This window comes from Tursiops truncatus, chromosome 6 (assembly GCF_011762595.2).
Source record: "Tursiops truncatus isolate mTurTru1 chromosome 6, mTurTru1.mat.Y, whole genome shotgun sequence".
Taxonomy (NCBI): domain Eukaryota; kingdom Metazoa; phylum Chordata; class Mammalia; order Artiodactyla; family Delphinidae; genus Tursiops; species Tursiops truncatus.
The window spans coordinates 24077844-24100283 of record NC_047039.1 but is presented as its reverse complement, the minus strand read 5'-3'; the positions used below and the strand labels follow the sequence as shown (position 1 = coordinate 24100283).

Sequence of the window (22440 nt, the reverse complement as noted above, 5' to 3'; positions counted from 1 at the left end):
AAGCTAATGAACACCTAAGAATGAAATTTGCAAATCTACATGTAGAATGTATAATTCTTTTGTTCAGAGGCAATGACCTTACAAAAGAACAAAACTTCTCAAACATTTCCCCATTTAGAGTAATGCTGACAATGAGTGTCTGGTGGATATCAGAGGGGCACAACTGATAATATATTTATCATGCTGCCAGTTTGCTAAGTGGTTTCATATTCACTAAGAAAGACTTGTCAATGGATACTGAAGAATAGATGTGAGGTCTCTGTGAGGTCTTTGTGCCAAGTCTCTGTGTGGTCTTTGTACCAAGTCTCTGTGTGTTGTCTCTGGGTGAGATCTCTGTGTGAAGCCTCTGTATGAGGTCCCTTTGGAAGGTATCTCTGGGAAATCTGTTAAATCTGTGCTAGGTTTCTGTCTGAGGGTCTGTGAGGCAACATGAGGTCCCTCCCTGTGTGAGGTCTCAGTATGTGATCTCTGAGAAAGGTGTTTGTGTGAGAAGTCTCTCTTTAGAGGTGTGTCTGTGAAGTCTTTGTGTATCGTCTCTGGGTCTCTCCATTTCTTTTTTCTTTTGGTCTCTCTATTTCTTGTCTTACTGTACCTTATGGAAGACGGAGCAGCAAGAGAAGTACAAAGGGACTTGCTTCTTTCTGTTTTCTTATTGTTCCATCAGCATCACCTGTCTGTGGCACTTCTCCCAGCAGGAGTCAGGGGGGTCCAAGTCCAACTTCCCCATATTCCCAGAACTCACTTCTGGGTGTCCCTGAGAGGACCCAGCAGCAGCCAGGCTCAGGTCACAGCCCTGTCAACTCTTTCCTCTGGGTACCGACCCCTCCCACAAGTCCTGGCTCCACTCTCACTGCTCTGCCCATTCTGGAGGCTGCCTTGGGAATTGGGGCCCAGAGGTAGGGCCTGGCTCCAGGGAGAAACCAGGGGTGTCAGCAGTCCTGTGCTCACTCTGCCCCCTCCACCCCAGGTCCCAGCATTTCCACATGTTGAGGGGCCTGACTAGTATGGGGGATGGGGTCCATTTCTGTTGTCATCTGGATCAGGGGCATCAGCTGGAACAGAAATCTCCACAATGGGAAAGACACCACCTGGAGCTGTGTCCACCATGCGCCCTGCACATGGCAGAAAGTGCCAAATCACTCTAGAGAAATTCTTCCTCATCTCCCTGCTTTTCCATATGGATGGGGGTCAGGAGACAAGAAAAGCTGTGCTAGAAACAGATCAGTGGAACACTCCTGGATTGCACCCTGCCCCATCCATTTTGCACAGGTCACCTCCACACCACCACAAATCCTGTCTGATTGTTTCTTCACCTGCCAGGCTCTGGGGTGATCAAGGACTGGGAGACAGGCAAGGCTTACTACACAATCACAAGCCAGTCCCCACCTCTCCCCTGGAGCAGTCCTCGGGCCATGTGTTTATGTGAAGGTCACCAGACTAGGAGTCACATCCCACGTTCCCTAGTCCTGGCTTTTACACCTATTGCTAAGTTATCCTTTCTAAAAGTCAAGAGGTGATGATGTGTAAGCTTATTAAATATAGTATTAAGAGATTAACCTTCCCTGATTTGCTTTACTTCTATAAGTTTGACCTTCTGTTTTGACCTAAAGGTGGTTTCTCTAGGTCTGTGATCTTAGAGTTGGAATAGGGTAGAGACCCTGGGGTGGGGCTATGATGAGCTACTGGACCCTTAACTTTTCCTCCCCTTTAGGCCTTTAGATGGTGGCTGTATGTCAGGGGGCTGCTCTTTCACTGCACATTTATGGGAATATGGTACCACTTTGCTCCTTCCTTGGAACCAATGTTTTTTCTACACCTACATCCCACCCTAAATTCACAGTGTTTGACCATCAGATAGTTACTACACACAGTCACACCCCTATTCCATTCATCCAAAACTCCTTCTCTGGGGTTAACATAGAGTGGAAGGTAGGTGACCCATGAACATAGCCATTCATTTATATGGGACTGGGCTCAACACAGCCCTCAGCAGCCTCCCTGATACTCCCCCCACCTACACACACAGAGCTCGAAATGCCATCCTTGCTGCTGCTCTAAAGTGTAGGAAAAACAGAGGTGGGGGAGGGTGATGCTGTACATTTTTTTATGGCTAAGCTAAAAGGGGTTCATAGGGCATATCTCAATCCCAGCCTTAATCAGAGAAAGAAGGAGCTCTTAAGAGCAGATGTTGTATATTGCCTACCAAGAGATCCAGGGGCAAGATTTCTCCTGCTTCTGAACTCAGAGCCCATACTCTATTCTCCCCAAACTTCCATCCACTTGGCTCTGACACTTCCTGGAGCCTGAATTGGAATGTCCGGCCCTATCGTGTAAACCTATCCACTACAGTTGTATAAAGTTCAAAGTAGCAGAGAAGAAGGAGAAAGACTGGTTGAACCAGATCCTTGGGTGTGGGCTTCATAGGTTTTTCCCATCTCATTGTTAGAGTAGCTTTGGTTTGTGTAATGACAGTATTATAAGGTGAAATGAAGGGACACGAGACAAGGAGCAAGCTTGTGATGCTACTGTCAACCTCCCTCCATGCCCCTCCCTTCTAGAAGACAAAGTGCACAGCACAGACAGCAGCCATTACACTATGCTCTTATGAGAAAGAAAGAAAAAAAAATATATATATATGTATCGGGGAACATTAAATATGTTGGATGTGCTAATGAGAAAATCATTTTCCCTACATGGACTGAATTTTTACTTGGAGACATGTTTTCCTACTAAAGGGAAGACTAAAGAAGGATTTTACTGTTGACCAGGCAAGACACCTCCCCAAAGATGACAATGCCTTGGACAGTGTTGATGGCGGGCTGGGGTACCTGGAATCCTTGGCCCATACTGACAGGTACTAACTGGAAACAGACTCTTCTTGGAGGGCGAGGATGGGAGGCACATTAGGCCCAGCTGCTCATCGTCGAATCTTACACTTTTCAAACTATGTTGGTGTCTGACTTCCCTTTCCCTGATAGAACAACTCTGGTCCTTGGAGGTGGCTTGATGACTGCAGGCTATATAACCCATCATTCTCCCTTGCTCTGGGTAGGAGGTAAGCCTATGGTAGCAGAAACACCCACATACTGGGGCTTGGAATTCCTGTTTGTGTTCATTTAACTTTGTGGCACGAAGTCCATGGTGAATTGCTATTTTTTCTTCTAGGATCTGTCCAACAGCTGTCATGAGTGCCTGACCCTCAGCAGTCTCACTCTTCAAGATTGATCTGCTTTTGACTGATCTGTGACTCTGGGCAGTGGCTGATATGGGCTTGAATTTTTGCAGAGCATCTCGACCATTGAGTTTTTATTGGGGAAAATCCACTTTAAAAATAGCCTCATCCTTTTTCTGAAGAGGCTTTCTGGAGGGCTATGTTTCTTCTCTGGCATGAACTGGAGACATTTGCTCCCAACAGAGTCTGTTATTCCCCTGACCTGGGCAGGGTGGCTCATACTTCCAGCTTGAGAGGTCCCTAATTCTTTAAACCCTTCTTCATGCTCTCCTGGTTTATACTTCCTACAGTCCTCTCTTTTGTAAGTAGGGGCAATCATCTTGCTCTGGCTCTTCCATGAGTCCTGAAGTTTTGGGCTCCTGATGCCCTAGGTTGCTCTTTTGGGCTTCCATAAGACCACTTGGCTCCTGGGAAGCTAACCTGTCTCTGGTGGGGACTCTCTGGGGATGGCACTGAGGCACCTGAGAGGCCAAGTTGTCTGCAGCAAGGAACATGTGTTTGGGAAAGTCCTGAAGCTGGTTGTCTGATTGTACCTTTACTTTGGACTTAAACTCACTAGCAACCTCCATGTTAAGGCATGGCTCACCTGGATGTTGGAAAACAGACATTCTATGTAGTAGGAAATTTTAACTGGTCCCTGGTACCTCTAAACTCCTCATATGTACATATGTGGTTTGGAATTTTGTCAACACTTTGGTTTCCAAGATAACACTAGACTGTGGTTGAAGAGCAGGGGACTCCTTGGCCTCCACAACTCCCTGGCCTCTTCACCTCTCAAAGATTGGGATCCTAAGTTCACCTCCATCACTGTTACCCTATGGCAGGGGTCTCGTGAGGCCTGGCCACCATTCTCCTCTCTTGGCTCATTCCTGACCATTTCTGAACTTGGACCTGGCTGTCCCTCTTGACCCATTTCACAGTCTCACTCTTCCAGGTTCTGCCCACAAGGCTGAGTGTGAGGGATGGAGAAGGTGGCCTGCCCTCCTGTCCAGTCAGAGAAGCCTTTGAGGGCCCATGGTAGTCACCAGATGGAATCCCTCTCAGGGCACTCTGGATTTCCTTACACACAAGTGAGGGGACAAGGAGAGGCCTCATCAGGGTAGGAACTGACTCTCCTGTTATCACCTCCTCTCCTGAATTAGCCTGAGGAGGTTTTCCCAGGAACTCAGCAAACTTGACTGTTGAGTGGGACCCAGATACACAGGTGGCTGAAGGGAAAAGACAAACTGCAGAATGGTGGAGGGTTGAAACTTTTTCAACTTAGATTTAGGGGCTTGAGGACCTTGAGGGGTAGGGTCCACCTGTGCTTTACCAAAAACCTTATAATATGTGCTTCCAGCACCTCTCGAGTGTCTGGATCAAGGAAGGAAACCCTACAGGAGGTGTTCATACAGGGTTCCCAACCCTTCAAGATTTCTGGTTTCCATGTGAATATTGGACTTGGGAGAAGCATGCTCGAGGACAAGGCAGGATTGATGCACATTCACAGGAATCAAACCCTCATTGATCTGCCCCAACTTTTTGCCCAAATGGCCTTTCAAAATGTTTTCTAGATTCTTGTCTAAGCTCCTTAGTAAATCAATTCCTGAGTCACTCCTCAAGAGCCTCAAGTCACTTTTTGACTCCTCAGAGTTCACCTCCTTAAACTTCACTAGGGAGCTTTCTGAGCTTCTGGAGAGATCTTTTGGGATCTTCCCCAGAATATGTCCCAGGCCCTTGCCCAGTTCCTGACTTAGCCGGAACCCCACCTTCTGTGCATCTTTGTTGCTTTCACCTGTAAACAAAGAGGGCTGTGAGGGTCCATGCTTGTCCTTTGCCTGGCATGTCCCTGGTAATTCTCCCTGAAGCTGCCTTATCTCTAAAGGCTCTTGGATCCTTTGTGGCAGCTCCCACCGGTGTTGGATGAGCCACTTTTGGAAGTGTTCTTTCAGTTGCTTCTGGAGCTCAGGACTGATTGGAAAATTCTCAGGAAGGATGGAGGCAACCCAGCTGTCCTCAGGAATGTTGGAAGTGAAGACACTAAAGAGTTCCTGAGATCTTTTGACTACAGAAGATAAAGCCCACCCATTTTCTAGTTGCTTCTGCAACAAGGACCATTCTGAATGTTGAATCCCAGTTGGGGTAAGAAAGTGTACCTTATTCTGGGCTGTAGGGCAAGGTGCTCCACAGGCCCTAATCTGGGGTAGAGAAGAAGGTGGTAGGATTGGGAGAGAGGATTTGAGATGTGCCTGGGTTTGGACCTGAGCCAGAAGTGGAGGCTGGAATTGAGGTATTGTTGGAATAAAGGGTCGAGATTGGAACTCTAGATGGGACAGGGGCTGGAACTGGAAAAGCAGTGGAGATATTTTAGCTTGCATTTGAACTGGGCAGGCATTTGAAATTCCATTGAATAAGAAAGAAGGAGACTGTGGTGCTGAAAAGCTCTCGGAGATCCAGGCAGTAGCCACCAAGGATTCACTGTGCAGAGAAGGGAGACCCCAGAAAAACTGGTTATATTTCTGCTGTAGATGGTCCCCCAAGACCTTGGGATATGAGAACTGCTGAAGACAAGGCAGCTGCTCTGGTTTGTCTTTTATGCTCCAGAAAATTTGGGGGTTGTAGTGTTCTGCTCAGTACCTAGTGATTTCAGCATATTCCCCAAAGAATTCAGGTGGCAGTTTGGGCTCATTTGTTTTAGATGTGATCCATTGTTTTCTTTTTCCTTCCGAATCTTGATCTCAACTCTGTTTGTGACTTGTATCTCCAGGAGGTTCTGGTCATCAGAGTTGAGCAAAGGAGGGGTACTCAGCTCTATCTGTCTGTCTGTGGGGCCTACGCAGAATGAGGCCTCTGGTGGGTTGTGGGAAAGGTGCTTTTTTTGGGACTTGCTCTGTGATGAGGTTGATAGGCACCAGGATTTGGTAGCTGCCTGCCACCAGGACAGGGCTGAAATTGGACAGCTTGAGTGGCCAAGGCCTGAGATGGCTAGGATGATGGAAGATGACCAAGGAGTATGTGGAGACATCCTCTGTGGGACAGTGCCCAGTGGTAGTACCATTGAAGAGTCACACTAAGTAAGAGTCAGAATTGAGTCTGGTGGTGGTAGGGCAGAGGAGGCTGTCAGAGGGCAGGCCTATGAATCAGGCAGACATGATGTGGGAGAGGAAAGAGCAAGTGGCAGGGGTGAAAGGCTATCCAGTGGAAGAAAAAGCTCTGGTGACTGAGAGGCACTCAGGGATGTATGTGAATGAACAGAAACTGAGGAGGTCGTTGGGCCTGGAGAAATGGAAGAGGCCAGATGTAGATGGCACTTGGTAAGAGGAACCAATAGGGATGTGGCAGGAGCAGTATCTTCCACAGGCTCCCTGCATGGCTGGTGGGCTCCAGCTGAGCATGCTCTCATCCTTGAATCCCCAAGAAATTCCTACTGGGTGGGGGGAGGGGCAAAACCACATGTAATTTATTGTAATTATGGTATAATGAGTTTGGATTTACTATAGGTTATACGCCTCTCTGGTCTGGGCATGCACAGCCTGGAGAAGTCCCCTCGTGTTACTGTGCCTCTCTTTATCAGGATAAGCTGCCCACCACACGACCATAGTTTTGCCCGTTCTGGGTGGAGTCAAGGGAGAGTCCCCAGATGGCTGGGTGTGACTCAATTTCTTCCTCTTGTCTTTCTCACCACTGTCACCTCCTTGCTGCTAATGTCTGACTAACTACTTAACAGGTCTTCTTTGTATTCATATTTGCTGTCTAAATTTTCTCTATTACTTTATTTTCAATATGTTTTGTTTGATGGGGTTTTTTTTTGAAATTTAAAAATCTTATGATAACATTTACCTTGATTTATTTGTTGTTCTACTGTTATTGATTTCTGCCATCTTATTTTATGCTTTATTTTCTACATTTTCTTTATTGTTTCTTTTTTTCCCTTCTATGGCATCTTCCATTTTACAGGTCAAGGGTACTTATGTTTGTTTGACATTTGGGAATTTTTAATATTGTAATGGTTTTATATCATGAATTATGTTAATTTTCTCCTCAATTTCTTACCTGTGGATGAAAAATGTTCCCTGCCATATCAGTAGACAAAGGATGTTGCAGCCATCAAGTCAGACATCAAAGCAGGAACCCTCAACTGTGCACCTTGAGGGGATTCGGGATGGAGAAAAACAGGGTACTGATTCTAGAGTTAAGGGGCACATCAAAGGAATGATTTCAAGAAGCCCAGATTCTTTCATCTTCTCATACATAGAAACGTGCTAAAGTCCTTAACTTGAGATGTCTAGTTTCCTTTAATTAATAGTAATCTTTTGATGTTCTGACTACCTGGTTTTTGTTGACTCCTCCCTTAGGTCTTCTGAGCAGTTCCTCAGAGTGATCTGACAGGCTGTGTTCTGGGCTTAAGTCCTCAGAAAATCTGCCAAATAAAACATAATTCTCCTTTTGGGTTGTGCATATTTTTCAGTCAGCAGTCTTGGCAACCAATGAAGGGGCCCAGAGCAGACTTTTCTTCTTTGCCTGAACTCTATGAGGATCCAGAGTCTTGGCACCAGCAGAGGCTTCTTGGGCCTGTCCACTTTCAGAGAGTCAGGACGAATTTGGGCGAGTCTCTCTTGGTTCTTGGATCTCCTGTTTTGGTTGATGATCCCAAGTTTTATTCAGTGGTGTTAAACTCTTCTCGAGTAGTAGGTTATCCTTGAAACTTGGTTTCAAGAAGGAGTACCTGGGTCATCCTCAGTGAAAGACACGGGGAAGATTTTTACTCAGTTTAAACACTGAGAGCTTATCCTCTGTAGAAAAACACTGGGAAGACTTTTGCTCAAGTGGATTAGCCTCACTTAAAAGACACTGGGAAGATCTTGCTCAGTTTAGACACTGGTTTATCTTCAGTTGAAAGACTGGGAAGACTTTGCTCAGGTGAAAGACACTGAGTAAAATTTGGACTGGGTAATTAGGTGGAAGACTAACTTGTCTTACTTGAATTGGCTACTTTAATAGAGTTTGTCAAAATAAAAGTGATCTTCACAAATTGAACTCAGAATGGGGAACTTAGCTTTCAATACAAAAGAAAAAGGAACAACAGATTTCCAGCCTCCAACTTATACCCTGGCCAGGTTTATGTACATACAAAATTTACATTTACAAGTGCTTACTTACTTGGGACTTAAAGAAAATCTTGCCCTAAAATGACTAAGATAAGCCTCTTTTATTGCATATGCAGTTAAGTTAGAAAAAGCTGGCTTGATAAAAACATCTTTTCAGAATTCTGACTTCAAAAAAACAAAAGGCTTTCTAGGGGAAACTTACATTTCTCTTCCTGTGTCTTTGAAATATAAGTGTTCTATCTGATATACTTCAGTGTGTGTGTGTGTGTGTGTGTGTGTATGTTTTGAGAACTTGGTCGCTACCATCCAGAAGTACTTATATGGTGTACATTTGGTAGCCAGTCAAATACACTGGGATTCTGAGTAGTCTTTTGTCTGACTGTACCAATTCTCAGGGGCTTTTTGCCATCTTAACCTTCATTGTGTCAGCCTGTACTACAAAGATCATTACTTTCTTAAACTACTTTTGGGAGTAAATTTTCTGGATCTTATTTAGACAGCATCCTTTACACTCTTTTGTGGGGAAGCCTCTTGTGTCTTATTGGTTTGAGTCACTATTAAGGTATACCTCATTTATGGCCAGATAATGGATCCTTCAAATTGGAGAAACTTCTAAATTGGTAAATTTTTAGAGAGCTCTCATTATAAACAGCTGTTTTATTGGCTCATATGGGGGGAAAAATGTTGAAAATTAGACATATAATGGTTAACCTAAAAACTCCTTTAGTTTCAAACAAACCCCAAAAATTGGTTTGGGAAACCTTATTTGTGGTCTCTGCTTCCCCTCAATGGGTCTTACAGATGCTAATAAAAACATTAGAATAATTATTGTTAATTAGGTTAAGTAACAGGGAAAAAAACTGAAGGAACAGTCTAGAAACTTTTTCCCAACAAGGTGGAAATTTTAAAGGAACTTCTCCTAAATGAATAAGAAATCTTTAGATGGTTATTTTAAAGTGTGATAAATAAAACAGACATTAATGAGATAAATCAAAGATTGGATACAACTAACTACCTAAGATTGGATGGGCCAAAGAGATCTCCTACTTGTGCTCAACATTAAAGGGTCAGACCCAAACAAGTCTGCCCTATTTACTCCAGTTTAAAATATGTATACTTTATTATATATAAATTTTATACACGTAAAATTACACTGAGATACCTGACCAACAATTACTTGGGGCAAAAGTTAGACCAATTAATCAAGTTAAAAGATTGACAAAAGTGCCTGAGTCCCTTGGCTAAACCACTCTCTGGGGACCCCAGAGTCTTTCCTACAAAACAGATAAAATGGTTGGGGGACACAAGAAAGGAAAGATTTTAGAACTCCTGTAAGACCAAGACTTGATTGGAGCCTAATGAAAACTAAAGTCAAAGGTACAAAATTGATTGAATTGAGATGAAAGTTTATAAAAATTGGTATGTTTAAATGGGCATTGTATAAGATAATTACCTCTCCTTTGCCTAATTATATTGTGTGGGATAGAGATGTTTCACTGGGGACTTCTTCCCCTGCTTGATATTATAAGATGACATATGAAGGAAATATTAATTAAACATGCTAAAGGAAACCAGTGGGATCACCTGAGCCTATACAATATAAAGTAAAAACTGAGAGCTAATATTTAAGGGATAATAAAAATAAATAATGGAGACTTTACTCTGGGTCTAACCTGTGCACTCAGAAAGAGGGTCTTTGTTGAATGCCTTATGCAAGTTTTGAAGGTATGATAAATTAAACCATAAAGTTCTAGACTATAGAATTCTGAAATTTCAGTCTAGTTGGAAATCTTCTCACTGATACAGAAAAGCAAATTAAAGAAAATGTAGTTGGGCAAATCAATCTTTTAATATTATTTAGGTGACAGGCCAGTTCTTTGGGGAATTAAAAGCAACTGTCTTTGTCTCGCAAATCGGTACAAATCAGAAACGTAAATACAGACCACAATGACCTGAGACCGAGCCTAATTAGCTAAATTAGGTAGAACCTGAAACCAAGGTTAAAAAAGGAGGAAAATGTGGCCTTTTAAAACTCAAACTGCTGATTAGTCAGTCAAGAAAACGGAGGGGTAGGAAGATGTGGGGTTCATATCTCCCCACAAATGCATCAAGAATACATCTACAAATGGAACAATTCTCACAGAGCACCTGATAAACACTAGCAGAGGACCTCAGGCACCTGAAAGGACAAGAAAGATCCCCACATAACCAGGTAGGATGAAAGAAAGAAGAAGGGAAAAGGAAGAGCAGATGAAGTGGGACGTGACCTGTGACCCTGGGCGGGGGTGGGGGGAGAGCTGAAGATGAGAAGAGGTTCCCGCATCTGGGGAAGCAGCGGGGAGAGAAGCTGGGGCAGAAGGAGAAATTTGGTGGCTCAGAGAATAGTGCAGCAACCAGTCTGTGGCAGGCAGGAGAGAGTGAGGCCTACACAAATGGTCTGGCCACAGCTCTGCATGTCCCAGCCCCTGGTGACCACTGGTGCACATGGGGGCTGAATGTTGGAATGTGGGGTTTGAAAAACAGACCCAGGAAGGGGAATGATGTTGGCTGTGAGGAGACAGCTCAAGGGGATAGGATTGAGGAGCTCCACAACAAGGAATATACCTGGAGGAAGCCCAGACCACCATAGAAGAAAAGTGCCATGATTGAGTGATGCACAAAGGGCGGGGCCACCATTGCAGCCTCTCTCCTCATGCACTGGCCCCTGCCTCCACAGGCACTAGGAAGGGCTCCTGCCAGAGTGGCTCACATGCCCCCAGCCATCATCACCTCAGCACTCTCCCGTGTGGGTGGCCCATTTGCCCAGCTTGCCACCTTGACTACCTCCTGCCTGACAGGCTCGCACATCCCATAGCCACGCAGCACCCTCTCATCTGGGCAGCCTGCCTGCCCTGATTGCCGCCTCTACATCCTCCTGCCTGACAAGCTCATGTGCTCCAGTAGCCTTGGGAGCAGACGTCAGTGGGTGGCCCACATGCAGAGATGGGGCTGAAACCACAGCTGAGTTCCAGGGAACATGCAACTAAGGAAGAAGAGCTGAAATCTCGCTTCATGGCTGTGCAAATCATGGCATTACATTCCCTCTTATGGTTTCCTAAATTCAGCACCTGGGAACATCCCAGCGGACAAGTGCTCCTGAAGTTGAGACAGGTCTGGCTTTAGCAGCTGTGGGTTTTGTGGGCACGTACATGCTGGGGTTTGGCCAGGCCAGAGTCTGAGCTGCCTCCATATCTCACATAGTGGGTCCAGGTACACAATTACTGCAGTACTGGGACCTGACCTCGGTGGATCTGGGCCAGTGGCCTGGTGAAAATGATGCCTGAGTCACCAGGGCCAGTTGCTGGCATAACCATGGTTAAGGTGGGACTGAGAGCAGTACCAACAGCAGTGTACTTTGTAAGCCCACACAATGGGTGAAAGGAGACAAAACAGAGCATACCCACAGGTGAACACCTCTATAGGAGGAATACTCAGTGGTTTCTTTCCAAGTGGGAGTGCTCCAATCCTCCCTACCTCACACCACAGATCAGAAGCACAGCTAAGAAACAGATCTGAGGGCCTTTACTCCAATGACTAGGGATCAGAACTCAACCCTGACAAGGCAGTGACAACCACAGAGGAAAGGGAATGCCCCACTCAATATCCAGTGCAGGCTCTGGTCACCACAACACCAGTCAAACCCTCTATCAAGGTGATAACAGCCAGCATACACTAAGGAAAGAGGTAGCAGATATCTATACTAAAAATAGCCTTTGCACACACACAAAAAAAAAAAAAAAAAAAGAAAAGAAAAGAAAAAAAAAAAAAAAACCATGCAGGCTACACAGGAATATTCCCACATAAAAATAGCCCTGCAAGACAGTCTATGGGTCAGGCAGGGGGAAGAAGAACCCACAGAGCATTTAGCCTTGAAGGCCAGTGGGGCTTGAGTGCAGGATCTCCACAGGGCTGGAGGAAATAAAAACTCTTCAAGGGTGCACATGCACTGGGACCCAGCACAAAGCAGTACCTCCATCGGAACCTGGTCAAGACCTACGTAGGAGTCTTGGAGGGTCTTCTGGGGAGGAAGGGGTTGGATGTAGCTCACTGTGGGGGCAAGGGGAGTGGCAGTGGAGGCCCCAGGGAATATTAATTGGTGTGAGCTCTCCTGGAGGATCCCATTTCAACACCAAGGCCTGACCCTATCCAACATCCTGTCTGCTCCAGTGTTGGAATGCCTCAGGCCTAACAACAAGCAAGACAGGAACACAGACCCACCTATCAGCAGACAGCCTGCCTAATGTCATACTAAGCTCACAGACACCCCAAAACATACACTTTGACACAGCCCTGCCCACCAGAGAGACAAGACACAGCTCCATCCACCAGAGGGCAGGCATCTGTCTCTCCCAACAGGAAGCCTACATCAGGCCCTGGACCAATCTCACCCACTAGAGGGCAGACACCAGAAGCAGCCTGTGGAAAATAGACCACACACACAGTAAGGTAGACAAAATGAGATGACAGAGAAATATGTTGCAGACAAAGGATCAAGATAAAAAAGCCTACAAGAACAACTAAATGAAGAAGAGAGAGACAATCTATCTGAAAAGGAATTCAGAGTAATGATAGCAAAAATGATGCAAAATCTCAGAAAAAGAATGGAGGCTCAGATCAAGAAGATACAAGAAATGTTTAACAAAGACCTAGAAAAACTAAAGAACAAACAAACAGAGATGAATAATACAATAGCTGAAATGAAAAACACACTAGAAGGAGTCAATAGCCAAATAACTGAGGCAGAAGAAAGGATAAGTGAGCTGGAAGATAGAATGATGGAAATCAGTGCCATGGAACAGAATAAAGAAAAAAGAATGAAAAGAAATGAGGACAGTCTCAGATACTTCTGGGACAATGTTAAACACACCAACATTCAAATTATACAGGTCCCAGAAGAAGAAGAGAAAGAGAAAAATATTTGAAGAGATTATAGTTGAAAATTTCCCTAACATGAGAAAGGAAATTTCACCCAAGTCCAGAAAGTGCAGAAAGAATCCCATACAGGATAAAGCCAAGGAGGAACATGTGGAGACACATATTAATCAAACTGACAAAATTTAAATACAAAGAAAAAATATTAAAAGCAACAAGGGAAAAGCAAAAAATAATATACAAGGGAATCCCCATAAATTTATCAGCTGATTGTTCAGAATAAAGTCTGCAGGCCAGAAGGGAGTGGCATGATATATTTAAAGTGATGAAAGGCAAAAACCTACAACCAAGAATACTCTACCCAGCAAGACTGTCACTCAGATTTGATAGAGAAATCAAAAGCTTTGCAGAAAAATAGAAGCTAATAGAATTCAGCACCACCAGACCAGTTTTTGCAACAAATGCTAAAGGAACTTCCCTAGGCAGGGGGGGAAAAAAAAAAAAGAGGCCACAAGGGGAAGCAAGAAAATCACAAATGGGAAAGCTCACTGGTAAAGGCAAACATACAGTAAAAGCAGGATATCATCCATACACAAATATGATATCAAAACCAGTAAACATAAGAAGAGGAGAGTACAAATGAAAGAAATGGAAATTGTATTTGAAATTAAGAGGCCAGGAGCATTTGTGTGTATATATGTGTGTGTGTGTGTGTGTGTGTGTGTGTGTATATACACACACACACACACACACACATATATATAGACTGCTATAACAAAACCTCATGGGAAATGCCAATAAAATAAAAGGACAATATCATGAATGAACATAGAATCAAAAATCCTCAACAAAATACTTGCAAACAAAGTCCAACAGCACATTGAAAGAATCAGACACCATGATCAAGTGGGATTTATCCCAGGGATACAAGGATCCTTCAACATATGCAAATCTATCAATGTGATACATCACATGAGCAAATTGAAGAATAAAAACCATATGATCTAATCATTAGAGAAATGCAAACCAAAACCACAATGATGTATCACCTCAAACCAGTCAGAATGGCCATCATCAAAAAAATATCTACAGATAATAAAAGCTGGAGAGGGTGTGGAGAAAAGGGTACCCACCTGCACTGTTGGGGGGAATGTAAATTGATACAGCCATTATGGAAAACAGTATGGAGTTCATTGCAGAGCTATTAACAATAGCCAGGACATGGAAGCAACCTAAACTGTCCATTGACAGATGATTGGATAAAGAAGATGTGGTACATATATACAATGGAATAGTACTCAGCCATATCAAGAAACAAAACTGAGTTATTTGTAGTGAGGTGGATGGACTTAGAGTCTGTCATACAGAGTGAAGTAAGTAAGAAAGAGAAAAACAGATATCAGATGCTAACACACATATATGAAATTAAAAACAAAATGGTACTGATGAACTTAGTGGCAGGGCAGGAATAAAGACATAGATGTGGAGAATGGACTTGAATACACAGGGGTTTGGGTGGGGAAGGAGAGGCTGGGATGAAGTGAGAGAGTAGCACTGACATATATATACTACCAAATGTAAAATGGATGGCTAGTGGGAAACTGCTGCATAGCACAGGGATATCAGCTCAATGTTTTGTAATAACATAGAAGGGTGGTATAGGGACAGTGGGAGGGAGGCACAAGAGGGAGGGGATATGGGGTATATGTAAAGATAGCTGACTCACTTTGTTGTACAGAAGAAACTAACACAACATTGTAGAGCAATTATACTCCAATAAAGATATTAAAAAAACAACCCCCCCCCATATGATCATCTGAATAGATACAGAAAAAGATTTTGGCAAAATTCAACACCAGCTTATGATAAAAACTCTCCAGAAAGTGGGCATAGGGGGAACCTAGCTCAACATAATAAAGGCCATATGACAAACATACAGTAAACATCATTCTCAATGGTGAAAACCTGAAAGAGTTTCCTTTAAGATCAGGAAGCAGACAAGGATGGCCACCTTCACCACTTTTATTCAACATAGTTTTGAAGTCCCAGCCATGGCAATCAGAGAAGAAAAAGAAATAAAAGGAATCCAAACTGGAAACAAAAAAGTAAAACTGTCACTGTCTGCACATGACATGATCCTATACATAGAAAATCCTAGATATGACACCAGAAAACTACTAGAGTTAATCAGTGAATTTGGTAAATTTGCAGGATACAAAATTAATGCACAGAAATCTCTTACATTCCTATACACTAACAATGAAAGATCAGAAAGAGAAATTAAGGAAACAATCCCATTTACCATCACATCAAAAAGAATAAAATACCTAGTGATACACCTACCTAAGGAGGTAAATGACCTGTACTCAGAAAACTATAAGATAATGATGAAAGAAATCAAAGATGACACAAACAGATGGAGAGGTATACCATGTTCTTTGATTAGAAGAATCAATATTGTGAAAATGCAAATCTACCCAAAGCAATCTACATATTCAATGCAATCCCTATCAAATTATCAATGACATTTTTCACAGAACTAGAACAGAAAAATTTACAGTTTGTATGGAAACACAAAAGTCCCTGAATAGTCAAAGCAATCTTGAGAAAAAAACAGAACTGGAGGAATCAGTCTCCCTGTCTTCAGACTACAAAGCTACAGTAATCAAGACAGTATGGTACTGTCACAGAAACAGAAATATAGATCAATGGAACAGGATAGAAATTCCAGAGATAAACCCGTGAATCTTTGGTCACCTAATGTATGACAAAGAAGCCAAAAATATTCAATGGAGAAAAGGTAGTCTCTTCAATAAGTGGTGCTGGGAAAACTGGACAGCTACATGTATAAGAATGGAATTGGAACCTTCCCTAACACCATATATAAAAACAAGCTCAAAGTGGACTAAAGACCTAAATATAAGGTCAGATACTATAAAACTATTAGAGGAAAACATCAGAAAAACATTCTCTGAGATAAATAGCAGCAAGATCCTTTTTGACTCACCTCCTAGAGTAATGAAAATAAAAGCAAACATAAACAAATAAGACCTGATTAAACTAAAAAGCTTTTGCACAGGAAAGGAAACCATAAACAAAATAAAAGACAACCCTCAGAATGGGAGAAAATATTTGCAAATGAAGCAACCAACAAGGGATTAATCTCCAAAATATACAAACAGTATATGCAGCTCAATATCGAAAAAAACAAACAACCCAATCAATAAATGGACAGAAGATCTAAATAGACACTTCTCCAAAGAGGACATACAGATGGCCAAGAAACACATGAAAAGATATTCAACATCACTAATTATTAGAGAAATGCAAATCAAAACTACAACGAAGTGTAACCTCACATTGGTCAGAATGGCCCTCATAAAAAGTCTACAAAGAATAAATGCTGGAGAGATTGTGGAGGAAAGGAAACCCTCCTACACTGTTGGTGAGAATGTACATTGGTGCAGTCACTATGGAAAACAGTATTGAGGTTCCTTAAAAACTAAAAATAGAGCTACCATATGATCCAACACTCCCACTTCTGGGCATATATCTGGAGAAAACCATAATTCGGAAAGATACCTGCATCCCAATGTTCATTGCAGCACTATTCATGATAGCCAGAACATGGAAGCAACCTTAATGTCCATCAACAGAGGAATGGATAAAAAAGATGTGGTGCACATATAGAATGGAATAGTGCTCAGTCATAAAAAAGAAAGAAAGAATGACATTTGCAACAACATGGATGGACCTAGAGATTGTCATACTTAGTGAAGTCATTCAGAGAAAGACATATATCATATGATATCACTTATATGTGGCATCTAAAAAAATGGTACAAATAAACTTATTTACAAAACAGAAATAAAGCCACAGATGTAGAAAAAAAACTTATGGTTATCAGGGGAGAAAGGACAGGGAAGGATAAATTGGGAAATTGGGATTGACATCTACACACTACTATATATAACATGGATAACTAATAAGGACCTTCTGCATAGCACAGGGAACTCTACTCAATACTCTCTAATGATCTATATGGAAAAGAATCTATAGAACAGTGGGTATATGTATAACTGATTCTCTTTGCTGTACACCTGAAACTGATTCAATGTTGTAAATCAACTGTACTCCAATAAAATTAAATTTAAAAAATAAATAAAATGAAATATTGCATTAAAATATTAAAAGGTAAAATAAAATAAAACTCAAGCCACTGGAAAGTCCCCCTCAGTTAAAAATCTAAGTCATAACCTCCTTAAGTTTTTCAAGAACACATTAAGTCTTTTCCACAAATAGTAAAGCCTGTGCTTCCCTGGTGACACAGTGGTTGATAGTCCACCTGCTGATGCAGGGGACACAGGTTCATGCCCCAGTCCAGGAAGATCCCACATGCTGTGAAGCAGCTGGGCCCATGAGCCATGGCTGCTGAGCCTGCGCATCTGGAGCCTGTGCTCTGCAATGGGAGAGGCCACAACAGTGAGAAGCCTGCACACCGCAAAATAAATAAATAAATAAAAAATAAAAATAGTAAAGCCTTAGTCTTCTAGGCAAATAAATTTATCTTATTCCCACTCTTATAACTTGTAAGTTTATATTTTAGTATCTGATTCATAACTAAGTTTTTAAAGTGAAGCTCTGAAATCTCTAGTTTTGTCTCTTTATTTGTCTGTGTGTACATTATATGCGATGTCTTACCTCTGGAAAATATTACCAAAATTAAATTTATAAAAGAGCTCTATTTAATTGACTTAAAAGTAAGAGCTTACAAACTAAATATTTCTAAATATGAAAGAAATCACCCAGAATAAATTTCAGGTTCACATGATCTAGGAAATATTCAATATTAAATTAACATCTGGTATTAAAGCAAGCTTAAGCTTACTGGTTTTATCAATATAGACATGTCTTACTTTTATTGTACCTACACTTACTGAAGGTCAATGTGCTCATGTTATTTCTGTTACAGAGCTTGTCAGCAATAAAATTAATTTGGTATGATGATATTTTATAAGTTATAAAAGAAAGGTAAATGAAATAATAACTTTTGAGTGAACTCTTTAGGAATAATTAAGTTTGGGGTTACATCTATCTAAAATAGTTTCCCCAGATTTTTGGTAATGAGTTTGCTAAGTTAAATTAAATGATGGGAATTCTTTGAATATCCAGGTCATTTCAAATAAGGTAAAGTACTACAACATTAATTACTTTATAGGTCTAAATTTACCTACTTTTGTCTCCATGTGAGAGGGAACCTAAAGATATTTGGGTTTGTTAGATGCATGTCTTGTACCACATAGAAGAAAGAAATTATAAAATGTATGTTTCTAGAGGTTATGGAATAATCCTAAATTTGCCAACCAGGAAAAGCTGGTATGATAAACAGTTAACCATACTTGCTGCTTGTTGATTTTCACTAGAGATTAAGGTATTAAGGGTTAAAATTTTAATACGTAATTAGAACTACTAGAGATATTAACAGAAACCATTCAGTATACAAGGAAGTAGGATGTGTGTTTTCAGCAAAAAAAAAAAAAAAAAAAAAGGCATGAGGAATGAAAATATGTTAAGAGGAAAGAATGATTTTGTCCTAGAGCTAGTTGTTTTTGGATGAAAAAATAAGGGACAAACTAATATGGATACAGAAATTTTGAAAGGGAGCCCTGAAAAAGGAGTTTTGTACATGGTCAAACTGGGATTAGATTAAATTTAATTAGGTAAATGGATTTTGTCATTAAAAGTAGGATGGTACAAGACTGGATTTGGTTTCTCTCTCTGTGAAGAACACAACGTTTTCTTGGAATACTGTTTTTAGTAACAGACTGTGTGAGTTTCCTTGCCTTTAAGATCTGTATTTGTTTTTGAAATCTTTTGTCACTTTGGTTAAGTGAATAAGTATTGTTTCACAGTGACCTAGGATCCTATTTGACCAAGTGTTCTGAAACCTTATGATATTTTTGACAAACTTCCCAAATATCAAATTTTAACTAAAGTTCTTTTGACCTCCAGCTAACTTTGGGATGCTTCAAAGGAACCCTGAGACATCTCAGAGAGGAATATTAAACTACTTAGGCTTTTTGGTATGTTAAATTACTTGAGAAGCATTGTCAAATGATTGGAGGTGAACCTTGGGTTACATTTTATGGACAAATGTCATTAATATAGATATTCAAAAATTTATATGGAAGTCCTAAAAATATGATATTCCCTGGTGTAATATTATTAGACACAATTCTAGATATTACCTTAAAATGTTATATGTCACAGAAATATCCAAGTGTATTGTCAATTGCATTGTAACCAGATCTTTAATCATGCCATTTTAAGCCTTGTCATTTATAGACAATTATTGTTTTACTCTGATGTTTTTATAAAATAAAGATCTTCAAGAAGATTTATAAAAAGGACTTTTTGACAAATTTGTTTCTGATAATTTTTAGATCATACCACTGAACCAGGTAAGAAATTATAAAACTCTAATGGAAAACCTGAAAACTTCATCCAGACCATCAGGAATTAAGTACATGGACCTGAACTAACTGATAAATATGATTTATAATTTTATGACTTTTTCTGAAATATGCTAGTTTTAAATCTTTGTTTTTCAGAAAACATTTTCTCTTACACTATGACTTACAAGTTGATAAAATACACCTTTGTAAATGAAAATTAAACATTTATCTTTTTCTCTCTAACTGATTCTTCCAGAATTTGACTTCTCCAGCTGGCTCCTCTGTGGACTTGATGGTTTATTGCAAACAGATTAAAACTAGCTATAATAATCATTGTTTTAGATTGTTCTCTGTTTCCAAATTGTTTATGCTTTATGTCTCTCTTTGTTGTACTATGAACTTATTTATGTTACTAGCTATATTACTTATTCTGTCTAGTTTATAAGATCATCTCTTGTATTACCCAATGTGTAACTGGGTCTCCAACAAAATTAATGATGGATAAAAGTCTTGAGACATTTGATCATATATACATAGAAGAATTGTAATAGTGCAACTCTACATATGCAAAGAAGCAACATGGGAAGACACTTCCTGGACCATAATAGACAATAAGACAGACAATCCAGAGAATTTTAGATTATCAACAAGACTTAATCAAAAACAATTAACACATTGAGTAGCCTATCAACAGAATCTTCACCTGATCTAGGAATGAGACTTCTTAGCACCATGGGACAAAATTGGTCATAAAATGACACCCAAACATTAGTTGAATTTAAGACCAAGGAGAAGCACTGTGAATGAAAAATGTTGCCTGCCATATCAGTAAACAAAGGATGATGCAGCCATCAAGCCAGCTGCCACTGCAGCCACCCCAAACTGTGCACCCTGAGGGGATTCATGATGGAGAAAAACAGGATACTGACCCTACAAAAGAGAATGTAAATTACATAAAGTGACCATATAAACATCAAACTATATTTGCTAAAAGTTGAAAGCCATGATAGAGAATGTTGCAAAGGAGGTAAGTTGAGCACTAATCTCCACATCCTACTGAGAAAAGCAATGTTGCACAAAATGGACAGACAATATATTATTTATGCATAATATTAAGCACAGAATGCAGATTATTTACTGAAAGTAAAAGAAAAAAGCTTTAAAAAAACTTTTCAAAAGAACTAATAGAAATGTACTTTTAGGAGAAGAAACTGAGATAAATGAACCATATTCTCTACCATTCATAAGAAGTCAAACTGACTTAAAATTGATCAAACAAATTAGGTGATTATAAAGCATTATTTAGAGTTCAAAGGAATAGTATATAATAAAAAAAGAAAGTGATAAAAATTGCTTCCCCCTAAAAAGCAGGACCAGGGCCTGTGGAAGGAAAAAAACATGTTTTTTGTTTCATTTTTTGCTTATAAAAGTATTTAAATGATTTTTCATGTGCATGTATTGCTTCCATTTTTAAAATGTCCTGCTTGTAGATCTCCTTGAAATAGTCTAAAATGACATATATGTGTAAAATTAGGTTTCGTTTAGCAAAAGTGTGTGAAAAGTAATCGACTTATCTAATGTCTTATGAGGCTGAAGTTAAACAATATTAAACTATACTTTCTTGGAAGAATATAAATATACTCATAAAACAGCAACAACATGACACTTGGCTATATGTTCTGCTTATCTAAGAAGTAAAACCCTTATAATAAAAAATAATGATGTTTCACATTTTCTAAGGAAAGATTTTGGTAAAACTGCTAGATCTTCACTTGTATATAATAAAGCTCCTTATAATCAATAGTAGAATAAAGTCAATCAAGATATACTTTTATATTTTCAAATTTATATTGTAATAAATATCTTTATCAAAATGTGTCAGCACAGAACACTGTAAAGAAAATGTTTATTTAGCAATACCTTCTCATTTCTTTCTGTGATTGGCATCACAATTCATGGTTGGAGCATTTAATCAAAGAACTATACTTGCAATTTTTGAATGTACATCAGGGGAGAAATTTTATTCATACTTTGACTATATATGTGTATGTATATATATTTATTTTTTCTTCCAGTTTTATTAAGAAATAATGACATACAACACTGTATAAATTTAAAGTGTACAGTGTCATGATTTGACTTACATACATTATGAAATAATTACCATAATAATTTTAGTGAACATCTATCATCTCATATAGATACAAAATTAAAGAAATAGAAAAAAATTTTTCCTTATGATGATAAATTTTAAGATTTACTCTCTTAACTTTCATATATAACACACAGCAGTGTTAATTATATTTATCATGTTGTACATTGCATTCCTAGTACTTATTTTTCTTATAACTTGAACTTTGTACATTTTGACTATCTTCATCCATTTTCCCATCCCCCAACCTCCCAGCTCTGATAACCACAAACCTGATCTCATTCCCAATGAGTTTGCTTGTTGTTTTGAAATATAATTGACCTACAACTCTATGTTTGTTCCTTGTGCACAACATAGTGATTCACTATTCCTATACACTTCAGAATGATCACCATGATAAGTCTAGTTACTCTTGAGAAGGAAGGAATTTCCTCTACCCTTTTAGGTTCTTCTGGTTTGTCTAAAAATTAAACTGGCATGAGACAGGGGAAATTAAATGAAAATTTAATAACATATATACATGGGAAAGATGCAGGAAAACTGAGTAACTCACCAAAAAAGCTGAAACACATACTGTAAATATTATCTTCAGATAAAATAAAA

At 40.1% G+C, this 22440-nt stretch overlaps 1 protein-coding gene across 1 annotated transcript; it reads right to left on the bottom strand.

The window, feature by feature from the left end:
* Positions 1 to 4042: 4042 nt before the first annotated feature.
* Positions 4043 to 6614, bottom strand: LOC109550163 (spermatogenesis-associated protein 31A3-like). The gene is given in 4 exon segments (XM_019936213.3): positions 4043 to 4493; positions 4495 to 4641; positions 4643 to 5819; positions 5822 to 6614. Coding segments are annotated over 4 exon segments (2568 nt in total).
* Between the last annotated feature and the right edge of the window lie 15826 nt (positions 6615 to 22440).